This window comes from Lepisosteus oculatus, chromosome 28 (assembly GCF_040954835.1).
Source record: "Lepisosteus oculatus isolate fLepOcu1 chromosome 28, fLepOcu1.hap2, whole genome shotgun sequence".
Lineage (NCBI taxonomy): Eukaryota > Metazoa > Chordata > Actinopteri > Semionotiformes > Lepisosteidae > Lepisosteus > Lepisosteus oculatus.
The window spans coordinates 1,549,917-1,569,437 of record NC_090723.1 but is presented as its reverse complement, the minus strand read 5'-3'; the positions used below and the strand labels follow the sequence as shown (position 1 = coordinate 1,569,437).

Sequence of the window (19,521 nt, the reverse complement as noted above, 5' to 3'; positions counted from 1 at the left end):
GCTGCTAACTACTGAAAGGGCGAGATGGGCTGAATGGCTCCTTCTCATTTGTAACTGTTCTTATGATCTAAAGCTTAAAGAAACAAGTTGGTAACAAATGTTCCAGCTCCTTTCTTCGTCTCTGATCCTCAGAAATCAAAAGCTTTTTTTTATTTTAAACCAGCTTTCTTTTTCTTCAGAAATAAGTGTTTGAAGTTTTCAATGGTCGTGTCCTCACATTTCATCTGTGAAGATAAGCAGGAAAGTCATGTTTCCCAGTAGGCTCAGGGCTGGCTCATCTCTTCAAAGCTTAACTCTACAGTACAGGACAAGTCACACACCCTGGACTGCAGTGTGCCCTTTCTGGCTGTTTCGGTTGTTGTTTCGCCAGGAGTCTCCAGTGAGGGTGCAGCTAGGTTGAGAAAAAAAGAGGTTTTGCACAAATCTTGTAACTTACAAGATTTCCCACTGCCAACCATCACAATCCCCCGCAGTTTTTTCACCGTAAATATGAGAATATTATTGTGTGTTTTACCATGAATCATTTATAACTGTTCCTGTTTTGAGTTCAGAGAGCAGTCAAAACAAGATAGTAGTATAAATGAAATCAAACCTCATCTGAGACATTGTCCATGATTTTTTAGTGTGGACCTCTAGCATTGTTAGCATTGTTTTCAGCTGTTGGGCTGTCATTTTTATGTTATTTTGCTTATGCTTATGTATCCTGATCAGAATATTTAGCTAAACAATTGCATTAACAGTATGTAGAGAACTGTCACAGACCTGAGTGCCGGGTGAGTGCTTGCCCACATGGGACTGGGCCAAAAACTCATCCTGATGTTCTTCCAAGATGGAACTCTGAGGTCAGCTTCCTCCTCTCCCATGTACCTGAGATCCCTGAGAAGGTGTGTCCTGTGTCTGTTTGCTCAGAGAGCCAGAGGGCGTACCGGTTTGTCCAGGGGAAGGACTGGGGCTTCAAGAAGTTCATCAGAAGGGACTTCCTGCTAGATGAAGCCAATGGACTGCTGCCCGATGACAAACTCACCCTCTTCTGCGAGGTAGGGCTGCTGTTACTGTTTTTATTGATATTGGTATTAATTCTGCTTCTTCTGCTGATAGCATTTGCTGGACTGAGCCATATTCATCAGCCTTTAAAGCTCACAAGCTCATGCATATTAACTTATATTGTTATTTTTATTGGTATTATACCTCCACTCAAGGAATATTTTAAGGATACACAGGTTTGAATATGATTTGACATTTGGCTGTTAAGCAATTAACTACACCAGGAATTATGAAGTTACAAAATTGTCATGTTTTATAGGGTAGTAACAAGTACAAAAAACAATGGATTTCACTTACATAGCAAGTACAAAATAATACAATCTCATGCAAATTGATATAGCACTTTTCATCCTTATTCCAAAGTACTTTACATATAGGAGGGAACACTCTTCATCCACCATTGAAGTACAGCCTCCACCTGGGTGACATGATAGCAGTGCTGCACCAGTAGTCCCATTAAACAGCAGGCTGGGTCAAGTGTAGAGTTACTACAGAAAATGAATTGAAGTTGAATTTAAGGAAGGACAGGTTGTTTACCACATTCTGATTACCACTTAGAACAGTAGCCGTTTACTTTGAGGTCTCCCATCCCAGTGCTGGCCTGAACCAGCCTTGCTTAGCTTAGATCTGACACAATCAGACTACAGAGCTGGTGGTAACACTGCAGATGAACTGATGGCCTTTGATACCTCCATTTAAATAAGAGCTATTCTACATAGGCAAAAATCCAGTTAGAAGAATGTACTGATTGATTTGAATTTGGGTTCACTGGTGCCTGTTCAAATTGTTAGGGCACTTTTCAAGTTGGGGCATAATAGTGGTATTAATTCTCTGTTTGTTCCAACAATCAGCTGATGTTTCAGCAGCTGCCAGTCCTCCTAGGCTCTGGGCGAGCTCAAGGGTTAACATTCTGGCTATGTTAATGTCCTTGTGTAATGCATGCATCCATAAATGTTTAAAAACGTGGTGGCTGTTTAAGACAATTATAATTAACCCTGAGGGTATCACGAGGGGGAAAACTGGGGGACAAGGTAAAAATGTAACGTAATAGTAGTCTGTTTAAAGAGCTTCCAAGTGGGGCTTGTTGACTGCAGGAGAAGAGTTTGTGTCAGTGCTGGGAGCACTGGTGGGTGTGTAGCTGGGCACAGGAAGGGATGGGAAGTCTCTTCATATTGCTGCAGAGCAAGCCCAGCGGTCTGAACATGCAAATACAAAAAGGCTGAAAAAACGAGAGGACGCCATGCAGCCATGTTGCTCATTGTCGCTGCTACTCTGCAGTTCGCTACCTCTCGCCCAGCTTTTTCTTGAAAGATTGTAGTGGTTGTTGGAAGAGCACGACTGGGGAAGTGTTTTACCGCCGTGGTGTTTGGGAATCTGGATTCTCAAGCGGAAGGCTGAAATGTCCCTTGGAGGCTTCTGTAGGGAGAAACCACTCCAGTGCTTGAAAAGAATCTGTGAAAATGAGGTTGATAGGTCCTTGATTAAGTACACCTGTTGACAAAGCTGATCAACTTAGAAAGACTGGTGAAGAGAAAGAAGTTAGTAAAAGAATTATAGTTAAACCATTATTATTCTAGAGGTTAGGAATTAGATCAACCTCTTGTATAGTTGGCTGAAAAGTTTCCATAAAACCATAGCTAGATCTCAGAAAGGAGTTAATTTTATGTTTTTGTTATTTTGGCTAATGGAAGAGAATTTCTGAGAAATTTCTGAGAAAACAAATTTGGTGATATAATCTGAGATAAACGTATTTTTTTGGACAGGCTCCCAACACATGGATGACTGTGTAACATACTTCCTGTTTCCAGCTCTTCAGTTCACTTGTGTGCCTGGAGTTTTACATTGTTCTGATTAAATCTACCCATCGGCTCTTTTGAGCTATGCAGGGTCTTTAACCTCTGGTTCAGGACTAACCTTTGGGTCCTAGAAGTCTTTGCTCTTGTATGAATTTCTTTCAGGGCAGCAAGATCCTTTTCACAACATGGTGACCTAAGATGACTACAGTCTTCTGAATAATGCCTTACTGGTGTGGCATGTAATTTCCCAATCTCCTTTGTCCGAAAAAAGACATGGTGTTTTTGTAAGATAATTAGTATACTGATATGCAAAGGGTGTGACCTAATAGATGCAGTCTGAAAGGCATATTGTGTGGCCATGTGAAGTTTGTGGTTCAAATGTGAGTCACGTTAGCTTTCGTTTCTTGATGAATGACTACATTAGTGCCCTTTGACCTCAGTGCTGGAAAAGTGACAGACAGCTGAGGAGAGTCTTCATCACCACTCTGAAGCATAGTGGCCACAGAGAGTTTGTCCTGTGCAGAGACATCCTTCGTTTTCTGTCTGGCCGTTAACGTGCTGATTTAAATGTATAAACGGGAGAAAAATAGATTTTTATTTCAGAGGTGTCCTAGTTCGTTCAACAGTTGTGCAACAGGGCTGTACTTTCATAAACTTTGAACTGGGTTTCATTGAGACATAAAATTGCAACCATCTAGAACTAAAAAATGCTACTTTTGAGAGATTCAGTTTTATCCTTGTGTTTTTAACCTGTGCCACACTGCCAGACATCTGCTGAGACCTGTAATCTCTTTGTTTGTGAATGATTGGACTGGTTCAGGCCTAAAGATCCTCACTGGATTTCAGTTTTTGGTTCACTTTCAATTATCATTTAATTGAGCTAATATGTATTATTACACATTTTTCTAATGAGGTATTATGTATTTCTATAGATATTTTATAGGTATCTTGAAAACTCCAGTTTGTTAAGAGCTGTGAGCAATACAAATGGCCTGTTTAACGTAATTATTTGACTGTTTAAGGCTTATATTAAGTAACTGAGTGCTCAATTAGAACAAATACAGCATAGTACGATAGCTATTAGATGTTATGCCAGGGTTTTTACGGGAGTTCAGTGACTGATAGTTGTTGTAAGTCTATAGAATAAAATGACCTGGAGAGGAGAGATGAAGCAGGCTGTAACAGTGAGTCCTTGTGATCACCTGTAGGTAATTTGGGATTTGGAATCACTGGTTGTCAGTCAGAGCTGCTCCCTGCATATCCCTGAGCCATAAAGGGAGAATGAGGAGCTGTGCAAGTTCTCCTATGGTTTGCCTGCCTGTCAGATCTGTTCATCATTTTATAAGCTGCAAGCTCCACAGTGCCTTGAAGGTGTCTTGGAACCTACTGGGGCAAGAATGCATCTCTCCTTGACAGCACTGCACACGGGAATGTCCCAGAGGCCTCTATTCCACAAGACATCAAGAGTAGCCTCACTGACTCAGGCCTGCCCAATCCTGGCGGTGTTTGGGGGATCCCTGTGTTATTGGTCAATGACAAGCCAGGTTCAAACAGGATTTATGTCTCATTGACCAATGCTAACCGAGGCTCCTAATGACACAGTCCAGGCTCATGTAGATGCTATCTGAGCTGCAGGGCTCTGCTTGCACCTCATGTGAGCTCTGTCCCTGGGAGTACACTTTTTCATTTGTCACCAGCACCATGCTGACAGATGTGCAGGGACAACTGGGAAAACACCTGCTCGATGACTAGTCGCTAACACGGGTTTGATCCTGTTGCTCTGTGTTCTCCTGGCTTGCTTCAGAGGTCATAGACTCCTCCCCCAGAATGTAAACGGATTGATCACCTAAGGAGTTCTTTCACCTTGCTGGTCCCTTTAGCACTCGCTTGACATTACTGCCCTCAGAATACACCGATGCTGGCTTCTGAAACGTTTCTGGAAAAGCTTTGGAAATCTCGCAGAGCACCATGGCGGAACGCTGCCAGTGTCAAAGCCCCAGACACCTGAAGGTATTTATTACCGAGATTGTTCCTATTAAGGTGCTACAATGCCCTGTCATTACTGGATGAAGCCTTCAGAAGGAGGCTCTTTGCTGAGAGGAAAGAAAGTGTCTTTTCTAATTGCCCTCTGAAGCTCTGACAGAAGATGCTGTCACCAGTATTCAAACACCAGCCTGATCGCTGCAAGACAGCACAGCAAGCTTAAAAACAGCTCCTCACACCATTGCAGACTTGATAAAAGCCAGTGAGCAGCACTTGTGTTGTTTCATACTTGTGTTCGAGCTTCTCTTCCTCTCCCTCTCTCCCTCCATCTCTCTCCATCTTTACTTTTCCTGTTGTTGTGCCCAGCAGGGAAACCTATCCTGTGGAATAAATTAGCTCTTTGCTGATGTTTGGAATTTTTTTTCCCTCTCTGTCTCTGTTCCTCTGCTCCTTTTAAAAAAAAAAATCACTTTGCTCATGACAGCACCCATCCTTTTCACAGGCGTACCATATGCCATGTGCCCATCTCAGACACTGGTGCAGCTGGTCCTGGCTTCCTGTTGGCTTAATGCCAGCAGGAAAAAAGGATTAAAAAAAGCATAATATCAGCAAGGTAGCATCCCTGCTGAAGAGCGCGGAAGTGAGTGCTGGCATTTTTCTAGGCGCTCTGTCTGAATGGACTGGTCCCTGCCTGGGGTCCTGCTTCCCTGAAGCGCGCAGGAAGCTGGGAGCCCGGCCCAGAGGCTGGGGCTCCCCAAGGCCGTTATTTCAAGTCAGATTTCCTGGCATCCCCTGGCGCCAGACAGAGCAGCATGGCTTCTTTGTACTGGTCGCCACAAAGGAAATTTAATGAGGGTTCTGTTGAAATGTCTCATTTGTATCTTCAGCAAAAAGGCTGACCTTCAGATCTGAACTGGCGTGCTCAAAGATGGTGGAAGACATCGCACAGATGTTGTCTTCCCAGAGCCCCGCATGAACTAAAGTGGTGTTTGATATCAGTTTTTGGTTGTTGTCCAAGTGACTGGCATGAACTGGAACTGGGTTGGTACACCTGGATACACTTCAGTTTAAAGCTTTGTGTAATGTATAATACAAGACACTTTTGTGTCTGGATGATGTTATATGCAGTAGTACATTAATTATTAGTAAGACATTTCATGAAGATCATATGTCCAATGATTGGCAAATGGCAAATGATTTGTTATTGGTAATTTTACATTGAACACCTTGACAAATGCTTATATCCACATCTGCGGTCATCAGAAACACCACAGCAAAGGGATGCTGCCTACAGAAAGATTTACACCTTGGCGTCTTTGAGACACATTCCCTAGTAAAAAAGCAACATTTTAAAATTAAGCAAACAGGGAAATTGAGAGGAGAGTTATGAAGAGTCCTTTGTTCTTGGAGTTCGATTGGCGAAGAGCGTGGAAATAAGTAGGGATATCAGCTGGGGGAAGGCTGCTTGCTTTTGTCGCATAGGCTTTGCTTTTTTGCAGAATTAGCAGCTTTAACGATTAATATGGTGTGGCTCCTTCCAGGGCCTTGTGTTTTAATAAGACATGTGACAGATCATGAACAACAGGTCACACTCGTAATGAGTCTCGGTGCTACTTTTATTAGTCTCTGGCCCCAGAGCGGCGAGAGCTGCCTGGCAATGTGTGAAAGCTGCTGTTTACATTGCAGCGGGGCTCTGACACTGATGAGAAAGTCTTCTGTCTGTTCTGGGGAAGATGTATTTATTTATTTTACCGCGTGTTAAGTCTTTGCTGGGGATTACGAGGCTTATTAAAGTGGCTTCTGACACATATTGGAGCCACATACTGTCTGCATTTCAATGACAGTCCGTTCTGCTTCATGTGTGTGGTTTACAGTGTTTTTTTGGAATTTCACACTTTGTCTATTCTGTCCTTTAGGACAACTCCTCAGTTTCATCTAGAGACATATGTACAGCTGAAATCTGTAATCGAGTGTAAGCCTTTAAAATCTTGGCCAAAGCTTTTTGTCTGAATATCATTTCATAACAACATAATGAAAGGTAGACTGTTATGGACTTATTCTAGAATTGAGTGACCTGCACGTACCTGTGACTCGGCAGTGCAAGATGACTACATTTGCACATGCTCACATAACATTTGCCTATAGCATCAAAGGATACGGAGATGCATACGTTTGCTTCCTCATCATTAGATTACAGAAGGAGACTGGAAAACACAGGTAACAAAGAAAGGTCTGTTTGTAATAGAAGTCACCTGAGAAAATTCTATGAGGATAATTGAGGACAATGTTATGGTCAAAGTGTAAAGGAGGAAAAAAAAAACAACTTTCGGCTCTGGCAGGGATAGGTGACACCGCGCAAAATCTGGCTAGAGAAGAGCCACTAGACTGCAGGGGACTGAAGGACATTCCAGCTCGTCTATTGGAACAGTTTCAGCAAGATAGAGAAACACACAAAAGAGGAGGGTGGATGCATCAAGCCTGATGAAGGAAAACAGCGGAACCCCAAAGAGAGAACAATACTGGATGATGTGCTCATGGCGATCGCAGGTGCTGATAGTTTGTGAGGTCAACGACCTCACAGGAAAGCAACTGTGGCAGCCAATACAGGCCAGCAAGGCAGGGCAGGAGGTGAACTGTTAAAAGATGTGAATGTTTCATTTTTTAAAAATTGGTTGTGAAATAAATGCTTTCGAATGAGCTACTGTTGCCAAATAAAGCACCTTTAGTAAAGTAAGGATTTGTTCATGGATGTTGTGGGTCATGACGTGCCCTAGGTAATGGTGTATCCTGCAGTTTGTTAGAACGCTCTCATTTGTAAAGCACCATGTAACTCATTTACATATGAGTTTAGAATTTGCAGTTATACATAATGCAAGAGTATTAATAGGTGAGTCTCCTTGGGATAAAGATGTCAGACCGATGATTAAATGATGATAAGATTCATATTAAGAGCGACCAAAATAGAAAACACAGTCCTCCCCCACACAGCGATAGGAGAGAACCAGCCACCTTGCCGGTGGTTGAGCAGTAGTTGGCGTGGCGGGGTGGCCTTGGCGAGAGGAGCACACTGCCCGGTCCGTGTCGTGGTTCTCGATCTGCTCCGTTCCTGGGAATAGAAAGAAGCCGCCTCTCCGCTGCCGCCCGGCGTTGACTCCGGTGTCTCCTCCAAGCATCCGAGCGGGAGGCCGAGCTGGACCCCGTCGGCAGAGCGAAGGCACTGCCCCCGGTCCACAGCGGTTACCTTCTCTGCTCTGGGTGCCGCTGCAGTCATTTCTGTTTTCTGTCTTGAGCATTGAGCAGAAGTACAATTCGGAGATGCTGTACTAGAACAGCAAGTAGTTTTGACAGCTTCCAAGCAAGTTCTTTAGTCGCAGAATAGTGATGTATAGCAAACCGTCATTTAGTTTTAGAATGTATCTTAGCAACAAGGTGTTGCTGTTACCTGTAGCTTCATGTATGTGAAAACCATGATGCATTCTGTTGTGAAGTACTATAGCTTAGTAAAATATCAGTTTTTATTGAATGGACATTAGTTAGAAGAACATCAATTATTTGCCTTTAGAAACTATTTTTGTTTCTAATGAAATTAGCTTTGATCTCAGAATTGAAATGATCTGTAAGATTCTTTTGTGAGAAACATGTCTGTTTATAGCCATGGACACTAACTGAACCCTTATAAAAATCCAGTACAATACTGATGCATCACTGCAGGTTTGCCACCTTAACTACAGTGGTTTCAGCAATATTTTAAAAATGCAAAAATCTTCATGTTGCTGTGCCTAGATGATATTTGTTTAGAACATACCGACAATGGGCAAAATATCTTCTATTTTCTGAATCTTTTTTTTTCCAATTTAACATTAACAATATCTGCTAGAATGCAGCAAAGACACATCACATTAATATAATTGTGCTTGCAGTAGTAAATGTCACATTATCAAATGTGGACACTGTTATTCATGTTTAAATGATAATGTCCCCATTCTTTTCCCTATCATGTTTGGTGTTGCTTGGTTTTACAGTCAGTCAGCAAAAGCATTTCATGGAACATTTTGATCAATTTTCCTGGAGCTGTTTGTTATGTAGGAATACACACTTTGCAACATTGAATCCAATTGCACTTGCTGATAACAGCCTAGTGGCATTTACAAAAACAGTTTCAATTTTCATAATACATTTATCGTCAAGTATCCCCCTGGATTCATGTAGAAATACCTTTTTAGTATATTGTAATTGCACTGACCCCAGGATGATAAATGCCAAATTAGTTTTCACTTGTCTAAACAGGTTTTGAATAACAGTTGTTTAAACTTGTGGTCACATTCCTATTTTTCAATGCCACCGTTTGATAAATTATCTCAGAATGCTTACCTGAAGCAGGTGTGCTAATATTTGAGAAGTTCCAAAGCAATGGCTTACTTGTTCTGAAGAAATAATGTTGTAGCATTTCTATCAAGTGTCAGCAAAAGCCTAGGATAATATATGCCAGTTTTGTAGTTATTAATTTCTTTGAAAGACACTTTTACTCACAGTGACTTACACTTGATCCCATTTACCCTTCTATTTTTCTAAAGCAATCTTGAGTGAATTACCTTGCTCGGTGGCACAATAACAACAGGGCTCCACTTGCACTGTGAACTTACAGCCCTCCAGTTACGAGTCCAGGGCCTTAACCACTGCTTCATGTTACTTCAATAGCTGAGCACTTACATAGTGTTCATCCACAAGCCAATTATATAGAATACAGTGGATTGAGTGACTTGGGACGATCAAGTGGCCGTCTCAGTATATACCGTTGCACTGTATTTTAATGTCATTTTCAGGGCCTGGTAGGTCATCTGAGTCAATCAGATCAATCAAAAACGAAACATTTTGGATTTTGGGCAATGCAGTGACACCTTCAGTTTGTTCAAGTCATCGCTGATACAGTCTGCATCACCTTGCAGCTTAGCCACCTGTCTTCTGCACCCTTATCTGCTGTGAAATGGCCAAAATCGTATTCTTTTAATCCTGAGCATAGAGAGGGACAAGCATGTTCCTGTAAGGACCACAGAGTGTATTCAAACTAAAGAAAGAGTCTCTCAGCATATGGTCCTGAACAGCTCGTTTTGCCATGCCTGAATTAATTGTCAATACTTTCATATACCAATGGAGTTCTGCTTCGGCATAAAATGGGATAGATTCTATCACCAGGAACAAAAGGAGAGAGAGAGCTGTTTACTTTGTTGTTATGCTTCTCTGCCTCAGCGAGACTGCTACGCGTTTTCAAACCCTCTTGATTAGTTTCACACTGGGGCAAGGTAGAAAGTTAAGAGATCACATATCTATTAAAAGCTTCAGCTAGACGTGATTGCGGGTGTAGATGATTGAAAAATTCACTGGTCCTTAAAATAATTGAAAAAGGTAAACTTCCTGGGAACTTAATGAACTTTTTTCTTCTTTGTGATGTGTTAAATGTTGACAGTTAACTGTATGTGACCTGTGGTTTTCAAAGTTAATTCTCCTTTATGCTATTAATCTTGCGGAGAGGCTCAAGAAGAGAGCTTTAACCTTTTTCAAGACTTTTAGTGTCTATGGCTAAAGATTGGAAATTTTGACAGCTTTGTTCAGCATGTTATTGAGGCATGGGGCTAATTTAGGTCATCCTCTCTTTGGAACTCCAGGCTATTGCAGGGTCCCGGTCTTCAGTAGTGTTGTTGCTAACCTGTTCAGTTAATGAGCATCTGTTAGTTGAAACGTATCATTATTTCATCTCCACTATTTCATCTCCATTATTTCATCTCCACTGCTCTTGCAGCACCAGTCTTACAAGGGTACGTATACAAGGATATATGTAGCAACAATTTGCCAGAATCAGACACTTGACCATGGGGGTTGTTCTCAAGGAGCCTGGTTGGGGGATGACACATTCTGTTTCCCCAAAACAAATTGAAAACAAAGGCCAAAGAATGCTGAATGAGTTAAAGTTAACAGATATTTTGAGTGTTCCTAGTAAATTTGCAGAGGAAACGGCCTCACTGGTTAAATGTGTCCAAACAATAGTCTTTTTATATATATGTATTATGTCCTAATACACTTGGTACCCTTGAGAGTTCAGAATTATAAGCCGCAAGCATTTTGCACAGCTGTAAAATTATGATTTATAGTGGAATTTGCTTTATTCCTTGCTCTGCAAATGAACGAGAAAAGAAGTTGAGTACAAATTTAGAGCTCAGATGCAGTCCTTTCATCTCCTCTCCACGCAGGGTGAGTTACTCCATTTAATGCTTGTTTAATTGTCAATTATTCTAAGCAGAAACTAATCACAATGGATTAGACACACTATGCTTTCAAACCTGATAAATATAACACATTCTAAATTGATTTATTTATATTCCTGTTCTCTAAATTTTTTTAAACGGCAGTATTTAATTTTGTTACCAAGGCAGGACGTTCGGGGAGTTTGAAGGCAAGAGCAGAGAGACAGCCCTTGAGGGGCTGCAGTCCAGCAGGGGCTGTTGGGCTCATAACCTCTGTCTTAATTTGCAGTCCCCCTGGTTTCTTTCCAGCTGAGTTCTTAATTGCGGAGCTTACTGAACTCTTTAATTGAATTATTGGTTTAATTAAGCACTTTCAACTTCATCTACCTCTTGAAAAGTTGGGTAGAATCAGAATTTAATACAAACTATGTTTCAAAACTCCTCTCATTTACTTAGAAGGACAAAGGAGAGTATGCCATTGAGACACTCGAGCTCGAGGTCTCAGGGAATCGGTCCCAACAGCAGTGCTGGCAGCGTGTTCCAGATTTCCACATCCCTTCTGGCAGCGAACTGTCGCCCTTACACAGTCTCAAATAATTTCTTTTTATTTTTACATCACTGCTAGCTGTGCTTCACGGTGGATCTTGAATAGGTCTTGAATTAGTCCTCTCCTAATCTTCTTTGTTGAAGTATAAAGAGATTTGGTTCCTTTAACTCGTCTCGGTAAGACTTCAGAAAAGCTTCCTGTTTCGGCTTCTTTGCACTTTTTTCCCTGTCGATTTCAGAATGTCGTGTTCAGAAGTTTGCTGTTCATCTTTAAGGACCTGAAGAGTTGAGGTGATCTAAGAAAGAAGAAAGTGTTAACACTATAAAGTAATGAATAGCTCAGTTCGAATAAAGTGCTAGCTAAATGAATAAAAACTGCAAGAGCCAGCAGGTGCTGAGATACCTTGCTTTTCATTATTACCTGCCTCAAATTTGGGGGACAGAGTCAGATTAGCACTGCACTAGCACAGCGTTAGGCCAGAGATGTAATAAAAAGTTCAGGCGGGAGGTGAACTCCTGACTTGAACAGGGAGATCATAGGTGGTTTTGCTTGCTGTTCACTGCTTACCTCCCTAGTTCCCTGTCTATATCCTGCGTTTTCTGGGGATTCTCTGTGGCTGTATTTGCTCAGGTATTCGTTATTTGCCTATGCTAAACCACCTTAGCCAGGAAGAAAAGAATTAGCTCTAAAAATAGTCTCAGCATCTTGTCAAATAATGATATGCTTCACCCAGGCAGAATAAAATTAACACCTTCCCTGGTCAGACAGTAGAATTACACACACAATTAACCCCCCCCCCCCCCCCCAAATAATGTAGCAAATTAAAGTAGAAAAGCTTGCATTAGTACTTGGCACCATCTCCGTGCTCAGCATGTAGAGCCTTAATCCCTTAGTGCATGAATTGAAATTGGGTCTCAGTCCAGACTTTGCGGTGCCTGCGAGATTCAGGCCAGGGAGTGTTAACAGCGTTTCTATGTGTTTGTAGTCAGCTCAGATGAAGCTGGTTAAGAGACTCTTTTTGGGAATGCTTGTAGATGGGAATGAGTTTCACAGAAGCAGTCAGTGTGGATGGGAGTGGTCATTGTAATCGGTGAGCTGCTTGCTGTGCAGTTCCCAGAGCAGACCTGGGAAACACTGCCTTTGTTTGGGAGGGAATACAGGGATCAGACATTAAAAACCATCAGAGTGTCTGTCTGGGAATGAGTGAACTCTGGGAAGAGGTTGTCGGGTTCCCTCTTCCCTTCCTGCTGGGCCTGGATCCCTCGGCTCTCCTGGCTTCCTGTGCCAGTGGCTGGCAGCACGGCCCTCCATCTTGCTGCTGCTCCCTCCCTCCTGGTTTCCTGATGGAGCAGCTTTCGCAGCTGCTAATGAGCGAGTGATTAATTCCTGTCACTGCCGAAGACTGATGGGCTGCTGTCTGCCCAGGGATCTGCGCATCCCGCGAAGTGATTTATGCCACCAGAGCCGAGAGTTTGGGTTTTTGAGGGACTCTGGAATGGAGACTTTTTTTTCCCCTTTCATTCTCAAACTGCTCCTTAGGTGGACCATTGCAATGAGGGTAGTCAGGCACAGCCGGCCTTTTAGCTGAGTGAGCTGTATCTCAGGAGGTTTTGTCCACTGGTTTTCCCAGACGAGGATTTTGCATTGACTGAGATGTTGGGAATGTTGTGTGTGCAACTACAGTGTGTCTTCTACAGTAAGTACAATGTAAAATTGACCGGCTATAAAATTAATAAATGACATTTATCCTCTGCAATATTCAATTGATAACAAAATGTATTTCACACAATTTTCTGAACTCTGTTTCATGGAGAGAAATATCATGCCAGTAATCATTGTTATTTAATACATATATGAATTAGTAGATAAGCTCATTGAAAATATAAAACCTTCAAACTAAGAAAGGTTTCTTCCTCTACAGAGCCACGCGTTTCCTGAAAGAACCTTTATTGTTTATGTTCCTTCCATAACTGTGTTTCAGGGCAAGTCACAGCTCTGGCAATTCCTGTGTGTGAGAGAAGGGTGACTAGCCATCTCTGTTAATGATTTTTAACACACATTAACAGACTCTTCACAGTGCGATGCATTGAAAATCCATTTCACTGTTGAGAGATAAAGTTAAAAATAACTAGGACAGAACAGTGGTAACTAGTAACAGTAAATTATAGCTTAAATATTATAGGTAGATGACTTGTTACAGTGAATAGATCATTTTGATAAGGTGAAGGAAATACAAGTCAGAAAGATTGATAGAAGTCATCTTAATTTTCAAATTTCTCTCAAGAACAACACCCACCACCAAAATCTAATATTACTCAGGGATGTTTTCTCAGCAGAAAATGGCATATTAAAGGCCCCCTCTTGAACCTACACTGTTTTCTTGCTCTCGAACAGAACAGTGGAGCTTCAGGAAGGAAAAAACCCAGCCAGAATGCTTTGAATGCTGCACTTTCAGCACGGTAACAGCTGCTTCATTTCCACTGAGAAGGGCAGTAACGGCATCTTTTTTCATTTTATTTTCAAGACATGCCCTTGGCGGTCAGTCTCCTGCACTTGGCTTGTTTCGTCAGAGTATGAAGCCCTGCTTGTCCTCTGCGTCTGTCTGGGTTTTATGAATCAGTGAGATACCTTGCATTGCATTATTACACTGAAGGCCCTACACCGTCCGTAATGGAAATCTTTTCAGCTGTGGAAGAAAAGAAATGCTGATAGTTATTTTTGTTTTGTTTTTTTACTGGCAGAAAGTTACTTTAAATATTCTCCCCGTGTTAACAGTAGAGGAGTTTGATTTATGGCTAATTCCTGCTTTTCTCATCTAACTGCCCACACTCTGTAAGTGAATGACCATTAAGTCCTGGAGAATTGTTCTTTATATTGCGCCTTGTTAATTTTTTACTCCTCTGAGAGCTGATATGAAAATGGGAAATTTATTCTGCTGCTAAACTAGATTGCACTCCCATGAGGCCATGCCAGCAAGTTTGTTGACTGTACCACACAGCCTGTCTCTGCCTGTGCTGAGCTGATACCCTGTCCATGTCACAGGCCAACAATTTAGATTTATTAGAAACACACCGGCAAACACCAGCTCTTTGTTGACCGCTGGTGTTAGGTGTGCATACTATACTTCACTATTAATAGTCTTTATTATATAGGAGCATTTGTACCAGATTGGCATGGTAATTACGGCTGCTGTCTCGCGGCTCAAGAGTACTAGGTTCGATTGCAGTCTGGTATTTACAACTGCTGTGTTGAGTTTGCATGTTCTGATTTTCAATTCCTGTAGACACAGCTATGTTTAATGGACTATTCAGAATTCTGTCTTTCTCCATGCATTCCATGCAAATTGTTTGATTTAAGTCCCACCTTTGCATCCCGGATATGGTTTACAGATGACAGATGGATTGAAAGTTCATCACCTCCCAGTCTGGAAATGCCAGTTTTTAATCAGCTTGGTTTACCACCACAACTCCTGTACCAGCACCGGAGAAACAAGACTCTGCATGCAGTCCTCTGAGTTCCCTGCTAAGGCACCTCTCAGTTTCTACACTGTGAACGTCACGGTGCACGAGGGAGGTCAGCATACTGAATAGAGCTGTAATGCATTTCTAATACTTACATTGCAAGTTGAGGATATTCTTGCTTGGTCTTAATCTTCTGGTTATGGTTATAGACATTATAGCAGATGGTCACCCATTCAGTCCCACCCAACCCTGCCAATTCTTGACTTATTGTTCTGCATGGGGATTCCCAAACTCTTTGGTGCTCTTTGAGAAGGACAGACTAGTAAAGAGGAGAGACTGAGAGAGGAGTGAAAGAATTATAGTTAAATATTTTGTTCTTTAGAGGTTTGCAATTATTTCAACCTTCCATACAGTGAGAGACTTTTCCCTAATAAAGTATAGTAAGGAGTCTGATAGGGGTTAGATTTTTGTTTTGTTTTTGGTTAGAGAAAAGGATTATCGAGAAACCAAACTTTGTAGAGGAACTTGAAATTAACAAGCAGTTTATTAACCGGCCATCCAGTAGGGTTTAAAACAATTGCACAGACATGGATTGGAATGAATTTGCCGAAGACAGTGCTGTATTAACTCCTGTGGATGAATGCCAACAATTGAGAGTAACCCTAAAATAAAGAATAATGAACAATATGAGTAAGACAAAAGATGCAAGCATGTGCACACTTGCTGAGCACAGCACTTCCCAGCTACACTATGGAACGAGTGTAAGCTAAGCTGAGTTTCCTGTTAGACTGACTTGATATTCCCTGAAACCTCAGACCAGAGTGGTCTTAATCTTTTAGTACTACTTCTACACAACAATGTCCATGTATGCCAGCTCCTGCCCTTCTGCAGGCTGGTTTGCAAAAGCCTGGGTTTTGATTTTACTAGCCAACAGGCATTTGTATAGGTAGATAAAAGTAGGGGCTCCGTCAGCCATGTATGCGTTTTTCCTTCTCGGTTTCCAAATTACCATGTGTTTAATCTGCCAGTGCTTCTGGGAAAGAGCTCATCTCGTATTCTGCCGACTCGAGCAGGAGATTAGGTAGCAGCAGGTAAACAGCTGGCACTCAGATTACAGAAAATTAAAGTCAATTACGAACATACATAAACAGAGAAAGATGGACACAGAGTGTATGTGTACAGGCGCGAGTGGGGAATCATTAAAATCCCTCATCTCTAGGAGTTTGTGTCTGCATCTGTCTGCATTTTCCTTTTTTCCCCTTCTTTCTGTATATGTATGATAAATGAGGTGGCTCAGTGTTTGCTGTGTAGAACCTGATGGATGAGGGGTGCCTGATCGCTTGAATACAGCTTGAGTGATGGTCTTCTTTTTTACAAAGGGGGGACAGAAGTGAAGGAATTCATTTATTACATGTTCCCCCAGTAGAATGAGGGGTTTTGACCGAGCTGAAAATATGTAATATAAGCATTTTACTGAATACCATATTACCAGTTTGCAAAGCTTTACATCAGAAATTGGGAAGTTGGTTGTACTGTATAAGGGAAAAGGCATAATCTAAAAGAAATATAATATAATATACAGCATTGATGAACAGACATTAAATGTTACATTCATATCAATAGATACAAGCAAAGTCTAATTTAACAGTGGCATAACCCAGAAGAGAATGCACCAGGGTATTTGACAATCTTTGTGTCATCGTAGGGTCATATAGCTCAAAAGCAATCCAGTGTCACAGCCAACAACATGACCCATGGCAGGACACATGCTCCAGAAACCAGTCAGACCGAGCCACTGTTGTCGCTTGTAGAGGATATTAGTGGTTTTAATGAATCAGCACTGCCTTGATGATTGGCAGTCTGGTTGCTCTGTAATTGAGTGACAGTATTAGATGACTCTGAGTTTTATAGAATGGGATTGACAGCGATGGGAGGTGTCACTTAAAGCACATATGTTAATATTAGTTTAGCCATCAGTTTCTGATTTGGCATCATTACAGAAACAAGTCCAAGAAAAAGGCCCGTCCAAACAGCAGATGCAAGCCCACCTGAGAGCATATGAGCTGTCTTATACTGGTCCTTGTCAAAGTGTTTTAAGTAAACCCACACACCAGTACTTTGATGTGCAGGTTCAGTGCCATAGCCAACACATTAGTTGCTAATTTTAATCACAAATTGTACAGTATAAGGCATAGCTGAGCATTAATGGGACACACTCTGGCAATGTCTGGTTTTGGTTTCTGTGAAAACTTGACACGTTCTTACCTATTTCTACCCTCTGTGTTTCCTAATGTCTTTAACGACGTAGGCCTTAATGTAGCCTGACATCGACAGATAGCAAATAGACTCCCACTGCACAGTAGATTGAACTGTTTCAGTTTAAGGAGATGCAGGGTCATACACACAGTGTGCCAGTGAATCTGGAATATACTGTAGTCTATTAAATATCACATCTCTATCAGTGCAAATTTACTCAAACTACAGTAGCGGGTTTGGTATTTGATTTTGGCTTATAATGGATCAGACTGCTTCGTAAAGCACTTGGGGTGGATCATCATCCGCTGCCGTTCTGTTCAAACCCTCTGTGATGGGTCTCCTGGGCTTGCTGTGTTGCAGGTGAGCGTGGTGCAGGATTCGGTGAACATCTCTGGCCAGAACACCATGAACATGGTCAAGGTGCCAGAGTGCCGGCTGGCGGACGAGCTGGGGGGCCTCTGGGAGAACTCGCGCTTCACGGACTGCTCCTTGTGTGTGGCTGGCCAGGAGTTCCAGGCGCACAAAGCCATCCTCGCAGGTAAGGCGCACAGCGGCCCCTAATCTGCTCCGAGATCCCTCTGTTACTCTTTCAGGAATGACCCTGTGAAGTAGGATGTGTTCAAGAGCAAATGTCCCTGAATCAGAAACTTTATATAGAGAATTAAAATCTAAAGGCCTGGTTTTAGGAGAGCAGCAGCTAACCATGTGGTGTTAAATTGTGGCCGTTTCCACGCAATTCAGCTTGGCTAGAGGGCAGCCCAGGCAGATGCTGTTTGACCTGTTGCTGTTGTAAGAACAGGCTGAAACCAGCCCAGCAAGGCCTTACAGCTCCCTAGCTGTGGCTTTCAAAGCAGATCTCCAATGAGAAGAATGCATTCCTGGATTTTACTGGGAAATCAATGAGGAAATTGGCGGCGTGTTCCAAAGGGTTGTGAGGCTGTGGCAAAGATCAGAATTTTACAGGTTGTTTATGAATCCCAAGAGTTTATTCCCCTCAAAAGATCAAATAGTTTTAACTTGTTAAATACAGCTGTCAAACAAAAAACTATATAAACTGTTTTATTATATAAATACATTATATTGATCTGAAAATTTTTAAAATTGCTCAAAACATTGGAGGATTTGTTACTGTGATACCGTATTTTACTTTTCCTTTAAACTATATCCTTATTTGTCACAAAAAAGGAGTAAATTAAAGTACACATTAGTCTAGAGCACAAACCTTTTTCACAATACTGTAATTAAAGATGGATAGGATTGCTACCAACAGAGTTTGAGGGTTTATTGAAGCAGGGACCCATCAATGACTGGATGGCTCTGGAAGGGAAGAGTCATTTTCCTTCCCAGTGCAATATTTTTAAGATTTCGGTAACTCCATTGGTTTTAGAGTAGCTGCAGTTAGTCACTAGCCTCTGACCTGAGTTCTTATGCTCTGTGTTGCAGAACAAAGTTTAACTAGTGAATGGATGTTTCGCCTGTCAACTCTCTCATAGTCCGGTTTCTTAAACCTCTTGTAAAAGGCCCACAATCTCCTAGATAGACAAAACTGGCTGTTCAAGAAATGCTCTTCTGTAAGAAGGATTATTAGGGTTAGGAGGTTACAGCTTATTAGTTTAGAAAAGGATGGTAGAGAAACAAATATTCACGGAGACTCCTCATGCCTTACATCTGAAAGTAACAGAGATACAAACAGCCTTGTTAAAGGTTTTATGATCCCAGGTGTGGGCAACGGTGAGAGAGAAACATGTGCCATGACCCTTACCAATCTATTCATAAAAATTGTTGCCCCAGAACACAAAATCTGGCAGAAGAGAAATATTTAAAATTGCGTGTAAATCCTTATGCTCAGTAGTAAGTTGTCATTGGGTGAATGTCATTGCAGATGAACTCCTCTCGCGCTGCAGTCTAGGGCTTCCAGTCTCAGTAGGCCAGGATGGATGTGTTTGTTGTTTTGCTCTTCTCTTTTTAAAGTCCCTGAAATCAGACTGAGCTGGGAATCACCCAATAAGCAGCACCCAAGGGGGTTCTTGAATAAGACAAGAAGAGTGGAATTTGTTTCAAAGGTTAAACAAGGGAGGGAGAGGGATGGCTTTATTAGCAGATGTGTCGCTCTTCGCCTCAAACTCCATCTGTTCTGCTGCTCTTGCTTTTGCAGAGTCACAGCTCCTTTTAGTTTTTTTGCTCCAAAGACTGCA

The 19,521-nt window shown here is 41.8% G+C and overlaps 1 protein-coding gene across 10 annotated transcripts in view; it reads left to right on the top strand.

The window, feature by feature from the left end:
* spop (speckle type BTB/POZ protein) overlaps nucleotides 1-19,521 on the top strand; it is a 124,601-nt gene that overhangs the window by 84,179 nt on the left and 20,901 nt on the right. For all 10 annotated transcript variants that reach the window (XM_015361959.2, XM_015361954.2, XM_015361957.2 and 7 more), the window contains 2 exons: nucleotides 910-1,037; nucleotides 17,687-17,864. In XM_015361959.2, the coding sequence (XP_015217445.1) occupies nucleotides 910-1,037; nucleotides 17,687-17,864 (306 nt within the window). The remainder of the gene's footprint in view (nucleotides 1-909; nucleotides 1,038-17,686; nucleotides 17,865-19,521) is intronic.